Here is a 10,561-nt window from a genome sequence, read left to right on the forward strand (position 1 = left end):
TCGAGCATCCTTTGCTTGCAACTCTTCCAAATGCATCCTGATGTTTTAAATTAAAAACACATATGAAAATGAACTTATGAGTAAAACTAGTAGAAGAAACATAGAGAATTACTTACTCAAGAAATGGATCCAAAGATGCCATGTTCATTAGCACATAGCGATGTGCAATGTCTCTATCTTTATCTGAAAGGGTAACCTCTATACCCTTCTGCAGAGGTCGGCCTTCAACCACCATTGTGTCAGTCTCGACATCTTCATTACGATTAACTGCTTCTTGAACTGGTACTGAATCTTTAAGGAACTCTAAACAGAATGCAACGCATTCTCCAGCCAAATACGCCTCAGCCATACATGCTTCTGGCCTTGCATAATTCTTCACAAAAGCCTTTAGTGTTTTCATGTACCTATAACTCAGGAAATATGAATATAAGTCAAACATCATTGCGGAAAGTGCATATATTAAAGCAAATGAGTTAATCAAACCTTTCAAAGGGATACATCCAGCGGAAGTGAACTGGTCCTCCCAAGCGTGCCTCTTTTGATAGATGTATTGGTAGGTGAAACATGATATCAAAAAGGGCTGGAGGGAAGAAGCGCTCCAGCTGACACATTGTTTCCACAAACTCTGTTTCCATGGATATAAGTTTCTCTGGGTCAATGATGCGCTGACACAACCTATTGAAGTAACTGCATAATCTATTTATGGCTATCCTAGGACCCCTATGTAACAACCCTCTTAATGCAGCTGGTAACAAGTTCTGTACTAGGACATGATGATCATGCGACTTTAAACTACCAATATTTGGAGGGTTAACTGAAACACAATTCGCAATATTACCACAATAACCATCAGGACCTCTAAACTTAGCTAACTTTGGCAAAAAATGGTCTTCTCTTTCTTCGATAACCAGTAGGCAGCAGGAGGTAAGTATGTTTTCTTTCCCCTCACCTCTGTGTGCAAGTGCTTTCTGATTCCAATATCTTCTAAGTCTTTTCTTGCTTTCAACCCATCTTTTGACTTCGCACTTTGCATCAACAGAGACAATATAGCATCAGACACATTCTTTTCTACGTGCATAACATCAATATTGTGACGAACAGGTAACTCCTAACACATTAAACAAGAAACTGTTAGGCATATTCATATACAACAATCACATAATATAAGTCAGTTACTATACTTTACCTTCCAGTAAGGTAGATCAAAGAATATTGATCTCTTCTTCCACCGCCATAGTTCATTTGATTCATCACACTCTTCTTCCACTACCCTCTCATCATCTTCCAACTCTAGTCTTTTCCTTTTTTTTTCCTTCTCTAGAGGTCTACCAAAATCATTCGTAAAAGCTTGTAGTGTTTCATATATCTCAGCGCCTGTTTGTATCCTATTCGCATTCACTTCCTCCACAGTGTTGTCAAACCAAGCTTTTTTATATCTGTAACGATGGCCAGGCGGTAGTCTCCTTCTGTTACCCATGTAGACAAACTTGCGGCTAAACTTAAGCCACCTTGCAGGTGTATCCTTTCCGCATACATTGCAGGCTTGTTTCCCCTTTACTTTACATCCAGACAGTGTTCCTAAGGCTGGATAGTCACTGATACTCCAAAGCAGCAAGGCTCTGAGATTAAAATTCTCCTTCGCAAATGAGTCATACACTTCAATACCCTCAGCCCACAAATCTTTTAGATCGTCTATCAGTGGTGCTAGGTAAACATCTATGTTATTACCAGGAGCAGTAGGACCAGGGATCAACAAAGTCAACATTATATTCTCAGCCTTCATACACATGGTTGGAGGCGTGTTATAGTTCACTAACAACACTGGCCATGTGCTGTGATTGGTGCTTTGCATGGAGAAAGGGTTCATCCCATCTGTGGAAATCCCAAGTCGAAGATTCCGTGGATCAGCAGCAAAGTCTGGCCATTTAGCATTCACTTGTGCCCAAGAGATAGAATCAACGGGGTGCCGCATTGTACCGTCTTCAGTGGCATTGGTATAGTGCCAACGCAGATCTTCAGCCATCCTCTTTGATCTAAACATCCTCCTAAACCTGTCCTTGATTGGAAAATATCTTAGGACCTTTGCCGGAATCCCCACCTTTATCTCATTACTGTGCTTATCCATTTCCCATCTTGAAACTTTGCATCTTGGACAGCTTTGTAGGTTCTCGTACTCCTTCCTATACAGTATGCAATCATTCTTGCAAGCATGGATATTGTCGTAGCCGAACCCAAAGATCTTCAGAAATTTCTTGATTGCAGCTAAACTCTTGGGAAGAACATTGTCTTCAGGTAGCAAATCCTCAAGTAAAACCAACAGCTGATCAAAGTAGTTCTCCGACACACCACTTTTAACCTTGAATCTGTAAAGTCCCATGATAGCTGAAACCTTTGTGTGCTTGAGACAACCCGAGTATAATGGCGTTTGAGCATCTCTTAGCTTTTTTGTAAACTCAAGTTCCTCTGGTGCTTCATCATCTTCGTTGTCAGTTGTCGGGTTTGGACCACCTTCGTCCATGGAGAATGCTGTCTTAAACAAATCAAATGCCTCTGTTTCACATTGAAGTACACTGTCTTCTGCAGAATCTCTTTTTTCACCATGAATACTCCAACGAGAACTCTTATACTTCTTATCCATACCCCTAATCACCAAATGCTCCACAATTTTATCCAGTGACTGATGGCTCAGATTGCGGCAGTCTCTACAAGGGCATAGCATTTCAAGAAGACTTCCCAATCTTCTTGCTGACGAATTCACGAAATTAGTTGCTCCTTCTGAATACTCGTGGCTATTCCTACAAGAATCAGACAAAATAAGTTAGCTTTCTTTTAATCGGCGAGTACAAGTGAGATCGAGAGATTGTAAGTTATACCTTGGAAGCCAAATCCACGTCTTATCCATTTGCGAATACAGGAACGGCTGGTTCGATCTTAGCTTTCTTTAGGGTTTGTTTAGGTCAAAGCTCGCGAGACAGAAACAGAAAGAGAGATGTTGTGTTCTGAAATTTTCCAACTGCAAACAGAGACAGAAAAAAATGAACGGCTGTGATCAAAGATTTGGAGAGCAATCGGACGGTCTATGATTAATCCGAGTGCAATCTTAGTAGTTGCTCCTTATTGGTTCAGAAAAGAACGGCTCAGATCAAAGTTACCAACACGAATCAATGGTATAGGATTAATCCGTGTGCAATTAAAAAGAATGGCTAAGATTGAATTTGGCGAAACACATCCATCGGCCTATGGTTTGCCACGTCTGCAATCTTGGAGGTTACTCCTCATTGGCTCAGTATATTAATTTCGTTTGAAATCTTAAAATTAATATATATATAGGATTTCGAAGCAAAAAAAAATTAAATTAAATCTTAAAAATTAAAATATCAGTATTCTAATTTTTTAAAAAAAAAATCGTATACATAAAAATATTTTATGTGAGCTTTTATAAAATTGATCAATCTAGCTCATATGTTCACAAACACTACTACTTATTTGTATGTACAAAGACTTTAGGGTATAGGGTTTGAACAAATGAGTGTTTATAAAATTTATAACTAACTAGTTTTATGAAATTAAGATTACAATATCCTTTTTATAAAGAACAAAATTGTGAAATCAAGAACAATTAGGGTATAGGGTATATGTTTGTACTTTAGGGTTTAGGGATTTCACTTTAGGGTATATGGTTTTAATTTTGGTCTTATCACCTGTGGTTTTAATTTTTAAAACTTATGGTTTAATGTAAAATTATGCACTTTAGGGTATAGGGTTTAACAAGCTAAACATTTTCACACACAACCATTAATCATAATATCACACATAATATTTGTTTTTGTCAGTTAACCATAACATAATATTACACATGATTTAACCGATCATAAAAGTACTTTAAAATTCTATCACACACTAGAAATACATTGCCGACATAACAACTTGAAAACTGTTTCAGACGACATGTTTAGACAAACTTGATTTTGTCATTTGGCCATGCCACAACCGAACCCATTGCATCAGATATGTATTCAATCTCTGAATTTGGCCTCCAGACTTTTGCATCATCGATCTTAGCCACATCAATCCACACCTTGCTTGCATTTGGACCTAGGAGTACAAAGTGGCACAACTCATTCGGATCCGTTGAAGCTACTCTTCCTTCAGCTACCTTACGTCCAGAGTTGTTGCAATCCAAGAGAATACACTTCTGCTTCGGACTTCTGGTCGAACTAGTGCTGCCTGGACTCTACAACTCAAACAAGACGACATAAGAAAGTTCCAACATCAATTAAGGACTCAACATCAATCATCATACAAATAAATAAATTAACTTCATGTTAACAACATACCACTGCTTTTTTCTTGGCTGGTTTCGAAGGTGATGCTATTTTCTTGCCTGCACATTTAGTAGGTGTTACTTCTGTAGCAGGTGTAGGCATGACTTCAACCTTCAGGACTGGCCATGCTATTTTCTCGCTAAGTGCATCACCAATCAAGAACATATCAGCGGTTGGCCTCCACAAATAAGCCTGATCATTGAACACCTTCACAACTTCGATACTAACAGCATTGGGACCTAGAGGTATATTGTTAAGCATCTCTTTGGGCTTAGAAGAGCACATGAGACCTTCAGCAATAACCTCATCCTCGTCGTTGGTCCAATCATAGATCTTGCATCTTCGAGATTCACCTTCCTTGCTTTGCTAAAATGCAAGAAGGTAATGACTAGAGATAACTCAATTGTTGTAAGAAGAAAATAAGGTACAAAAATTTACCATGGATACATCTTCAGAGCAGTTTGTATCCCTATCCAAGATCACTTTATCCATTGGCCAAGCTATCTTGTATCCCACAGCTTCATCAAGAGTTAACACGTCTGTTGTAGGCCTCCAAAGTGAAGCTACTGAGCTTAGTGCAGACTTAACTACGATAGCCACTGCATTAGGACCAATTGGTATACGACCAATTTTGTACTTCGGTTCATCAGAGCAGAATTCTCCTTCACCAACAACAACATCCTCTGATTCAATCCAATCGAGTATTTGTACTCTGACTCCTACTTTGAATCCACCACTACTCTCAGATGCTTCAGCATCATCATTATTTTTCTGAAAGAAGGCAAAGGAAATCGTAAATGTCTTAAAACTAATTGACCAAATGTAATGAAAAGGATTACCTTCTTCCCAACTAAGTCTTGCACCATCCCCTTTAACTCTTGAATCTCAGTTTTCATTTCTGCAATCTTTGCGTCTCTAAAATGCAGATATGCTAGCTTAGTAGCCGTAATCCCTCTACCAAACCCCCTTACTCGTCCAGGTTTGTCTTTTCCCAAAACCTTGCTTACAGCATCTTCCCTTATGTTATCAGCAGCTGATGTTGAGTCCATCTGACTGTCAAGTGACTGTATTTGTTCCTGATACATTCATTTAAACACAAAATAATTCATTGACATAATCTATTAATTATACCCAATATATAACTTGCATAATTCTTACAATAGTCTCAGCAAACTGTGGCTTCACAGGTCTGCCATCAGCATGAGTGTGTCCCGCAATCCAAACCTTCGATCTACTCACCTTACTTGGGTCTTTACTCCTTTTTTTCTATATAAAAACAGACATATCTCAGTACCAGTTTAATCTAACAAGCTGAAGATGTTTGACTACTCTTTTACCATATCATCAGCTAAACGAAGCATCCCTTTGCGGCTAGTGGTGTGAGGAATCTGATTTCTTCTCATCGCTCTGTACTTGTTACTCGTTTCCTACAATATAAATATGACAGTGATTAAATCTATCAGATATGACCTTTAAGGATGAAACTTACTTAGTTGTAGATAACTCACCGTGAAAGATTTGGTAGTTTTACTCTTAACCCAAGAGTTCCACACTTGAATGGATGGGATGTTGCTCGGTTTTAAAGCTATTCTCTCAGCTGCAGTCTTCGCCACACGTACTTGTGACACCAGCCTCGACTTCCCAGCCCTCCACACATTTCCAAGCTGCTTGAAAATAACAGCTTTCTGCCAATCTTCTTGCAAGTTAAATCTCCCCTGCATCACAATAAGCAAGTTAAACATGTTATAATTTCATCTTGCGGTTCAACAAAACATACTAATGTATATATACAAACCTGAATTTCTTCCCACATTGTTGCTTTAGTCGCTGCATCAAGATTTCTCCAATCAGCGAGTGTAACCGGAACATGTTCCCTCACAAGAGGACCAAGAAAAGACGATAGTGTTACTGAACCAGGTCCAATATGCTCACCAATGTCATTGAATGTGACCATAATCTTATCATTGGGATTTTCAGCCACTCTGCGCAACTTTGTTGGTCCTCTTTTATTTTTTTTTTGAACTTCCTCCCCTCCTAGCTCAACTCCTTCAGTACTAGGAATCTCATCATCTTGCGCAGTGCCATCTTCTTCCATATCGCGAGCTTCTTCTTCATTCCCTTTCTCATTGAGAACTCCATCATCTTCCATATTGGCCTGTTCGTCTTCATTCTCTTTCCCATTGCCATCTCCATCTTCTTCAGCCTCTTTCCCATTGCCATCTCCATCTTCTTCAGCCTCTTTCCCATTGCCATCTCCATCTTCTTCAGCCTCTTTCCCATTGAGTACATCTTCTACCTCATCAACTCGGGGAATATATTCAGGTGTAACATCTTCTAGCTCATCATCATCATCATCAGGTGTAACATCTTCTAGCTCATCATCATCTTGAGCAGCCACTTTCTTGATTCTACTACTTCTTCTCGTTGGCGTTAGAACTAAACTCTTTTTAGGGGAAGCCGTTTTCTTTGCTGTAGCTTTCTTCACTTTTAGTTGCGGTCTCTTGTCCTCCAAGCCTTGATCTACTACCTCCAAGCCTTGATTACGTCTACTCCGACGAGAACCAACTTTTCCTCCTCCTCTTGTCTTTGCCATTTCTGAAACTAATAAAGAAATCCAAAATCAAATCGAAACCCACAATCATATTCAAAATCTAAACCGAACAAACCCATAATCGAATCATGTGTTAACGCGGACATGCATGTGAAAAGAGATTCGAATCGAAGAGATACGATCAAATAGAACCCCAAAATCAAAGAGATTCGATGAAATTTTCTAATCTAAACCCACTATTGAAAGTTTCTAATCTAAACTCAGAATCAAATCGAAACTCATACCAATTGAAGCTTCCACTCGAGAGAACTCTGAAGAACTTTGATGAGTCTCGGTTTCGATTTCGAGGAATGTGAAGAGAGTGAAGTGAAGAGAAATGGGTTTCGATTTAAATACTTAGGGTTATTTTTAATATATTTTTCATATACGATAGCATTTATTTTTTTATTTGCAATGGTAAGGCGCCTCCACTTACCAAATTAACGCGGCTGGATTATTTTATTTTGCCGCGTCTACAGAGATAGCTTATACATTCCAAAAACGCTATTATAAAGGCCCGTGTTGAAATACAATAGCAGAGACGCAAAAACCGCTATGCTACGACGCTATTAATACCCACATTTCCTGTAGTGCCATGATGGTTCTTTTGTTTCTTTAAGACATGCTATATGTGAAAAACCTCTAGTTTTTCAACATTTCACAATAATATCGATAACATTATTGGGGATGGCTATATATCAGTAAACTTCAGGTTTACTACTCATTTATAATTTTTGCCATCCTTCTCTTATGCATGTCTTTTCATCATAAGCTCTTATAGAACCAATAGTAATTTTTTATATATATTACTAGATACTATACTTATTTATTTTGAGAGAGGATAGATATTTGTTACCTTTAATAGCCATGTATGATGACCCATTATCTGTCAAGTATATCTATCTCCATCCTGAATCTCAAAATATTGTTTAGAAAAATAATTTTCATGTCACATCGATATTTCCATTTATTTTCTGAATCATCCAGAAAATCTTAAAACATCAAGATGAGTATTCAATCCATGAAAGATGGTCCGGGTTCATAAGAGATGAAGTCTATTTCACTTCCTTTCTCTTTTCTTATCAATACAGATAGGCTAATATTTTGGCGTACGACAAATACGTACCAAACGTTTCTTTTCTTGCCATATCTGTAGCAAACCTTTTCTGTTTGCCTTTTATCACCCGACTATTTTCATTTACGTGGAAGTTCTTATTATTTCATAGGGACGGTGTATTCTTCCTCGTCCTCTTCCACGACCACAATAGCGGTTTCAACCGCATCTACACCCACGTCCTTTTCTAGGAGGACCAACTTGATGGTTTAGTATCATGATTTTGAACTTTTCAGTTTTCATGGAGGATTTACATCAACTCCAACTATTTAGTGAATCCTTTCTTTCAAGGATTTAATTACTCAAAGATCTTCTAGATCTTTTCTCATGATACACTTCATCTTATAAACCATCATCAAATTGGTGTAAGATATCATGGCTTTTCTTTTCTCATCTGATTAATTTATCGATGATTTCTCAAAGCTTATTTTCTCTCAGGTGTATATTAACACCCAGTGCCCAGATCATATAATTATTTTTCGTAATATCTAGGGCATTGATGTCTTGCATAATTGCATTGTTTCACCTATTCCCTTCCATGCATTTTCATCATATAAGTTAGATTCTAGTCATGTTTAGGTTGCATTTTGCATACATGAGTCCTTATCAGGTACTGGAGCATCTTATGGAGCTTATAGAGACATTGGAATGCATTTGGAGCTCAAAAGGTGTGAAAAGGAGGATGATTGGACGAGAGGAGCCTGGAGCGACCTTTAGAAGTCGCTGTGTGACCTCGCTCCAGCCGGAGCGACCAGCATGAAGAAAGCTGGAGCGACCACTCCAAGTCGCTCGGCTTTACACGTCTCGAAGACAAAGGAATTGCCTCCAGAGCGACCCCTCGCAGCGACCATCCGAGGTCGCTCCGAAGGCCAGAGCGACGTGTTGGAGCGACCTGCGGAGGTCGCTGCGTGTTTTCTATTTCCGATTTCTTTTTGATTCAAGGACTTATTTGCAATTACTTATGTCGTTTTGGCACTCTGAAAAACCTAAGTTTAAGACTGGTTGTAGCCACTTTTGGGCAGTTTATCTTTTGTTGAAGAGAAAACCACAAAATACTCTTGGAAAGTTCATCTTTTGGATTCATTGTTCTATATTGTTATTGATTTCTTATTGATTTCCTGTGTTCATCTACATGTTTAATCTGAAATCCAGTATGGGTTTAAGGTTTAACATGAAGATTAGTGAGTAGTTCTCTTCTGAATTCATGGGTTAGGAAGACTAGGGTGATTAGGCTAAATCAATGATGTTTTTAGTGTAGATCAATCTCAAGCCTTGCTAGTAGAGTGTTCTTATAGCCTCTTTCGATCTGATCATTCGAAAGTTGATCTCTAGACATTTCCCACCCGAATGGTGTTTGTTGAAATGTCTGAGACAACTCTGCTAGGCTCTTAATGCATCTTGCCAAAGATATTTGTTGTTAAGAGTGTTAGGATAGCTAATAAACCTGTTCTTATTGATTGCTTTCATATCATTCAACCAAAGAGATTTGATGTTTGAGATGTGTTAGCAAATGAGCATTCATCTAGATATAGAGCTTGTTTAGGATCGTGTTTAGGCTTAAGGTCATTTGTTTGATTCATCATTTGTCATCTTTGTTTGATGCTTAATCACCCGAAATCATATTCCAATGCCCATGAGTTCTCTTTATTCATATTTAAGCAAATCATTCATTTACTGCGTTTTAGTTCTATCTTGTCATCTTAGTTAGTCATTGTTACTGAAATCATTATAAATCATTGGTTGCATTTAGATTAAGTAAGTGCTTGCATTCTTAGTGCTTGAAATCCCTCAGAACTGGTTCGACATATTACTTCCATTTTACTATCATTTGACTTAGGAGCCTCAAAACTCCTAACATCAAATTGGCGCCGTTGCCAAATTCTGAGTAGATTTGAACATTGAGATTTAGTAGCTTGCTTGAGACTAAATCATTTTCTTTTATTTTGCTGATTACTGATTCTCCCTTTTTCAATTCCCTTTTGATCTGCAGGTGTATGAACTTGAGGAGCAGGGGTCCAACAAACCTAGTTCCAAGAGCAGCAGACATCCGAGCTTTAGAGAGGGAGTGTGCTAGAAAAAGGAGAGAAGAGGAGCAACAGGCTCACATACAGGATCCGAACATTGAAATGGCTGACCCACAAGCCAATGGCGATGGCAACGCCCCACCAGCTAGACCAATTGGTGCCTATGACCGGCCAACTAACCATGGCCACCTGTTAGGAATCAGAGCACCAGCTGTGGCAGCAAACAACTTTGAGATCAAGTCGGGATTGCTGAACAGATTGAGAACAACAAGTTTCATGGCCTGGCTGCAGAGAATCCATTCGACCACTTGGACAGCTTTGATAGATACTGCGGTCTCTCCAAAACCAATGGTGTATCAGAAGATGCTTTCAAGCTCAAGCTTTTCCCCTTCTCCTTGGGGGATAAGGCACGTCAGTGGGAGAAGTCTCTGCCAAGCAGCTCCATCACCACTTGGGATGACTGCAAGAAAGCTTTCCTAGAGAAATTTTTCTCTACTTCCAAGACAGC

General features: G+C 38.8%; 1 protein-coding gene across 1 annotated transcript; it reads right to left on the reverse strand.

Annotated features, from left to right (window-relative positions):
* Positions 1–112: 112 nt before the first annotated feature.
* On the reverse strand, positions 113–2,902 carry LOC130506274 (uncharacterized). Its single transcript, XM_057000907.1, has 5 exons — positions 2,874–2,902; positions 1,187–2,795; positions 874–1,108; positions 484–814; positions 113–404 (listed from the first exon to the last, which is right to left on the reverse strand). Exons 1-5 carry the CDS (start codon positions 2,900–2,902, stop codon positions 113–115), a joined length of 2,496 nt encoding a protein of 831 aa, XP_056856887.1.
* Positions 2,903–10,561: the final 7,659 nt, after the last annotated feature.

This window comes from Raphanus sativus, unplaced genomic scaffold, assembly GCF_000801105.2.
Source record: "Raphanus sativus cultivar WK10039 unplaced genomic scaffold, ASM80110v3 Scaffold3068, whole genome shotgun sequence".
In the NCBI taxonomy this organism is placed as follows: domain Eukaryota; kingdom Viridiplantae; phylum Streptophyta; class Magnoliopsida; order Brassicales; family Brassicaceae; genus Raphanus; species Raphanus sativus.

Coding starts and splice junctions, on each gene's coding strand:
- LOC130506274 (XM_057000907.1), bottom strand. CDS start 2,902: ATGGATAAGACGTGGATTTGGCTTCCAAG. Junction 2,796..2,873: donor ACGTGGATTTGGCTTCCAAG/GTATAACTTACA, acceptor TGATTCTTGTAG/GAATAGCCACGAGTATTCAG. Junction 405..483: donor TGGATGTATCCCTTTGAAAG/GTTTGATTAACT, acceptor CCTGAGTTATAG/GTACATGAAAACACTAAAGG.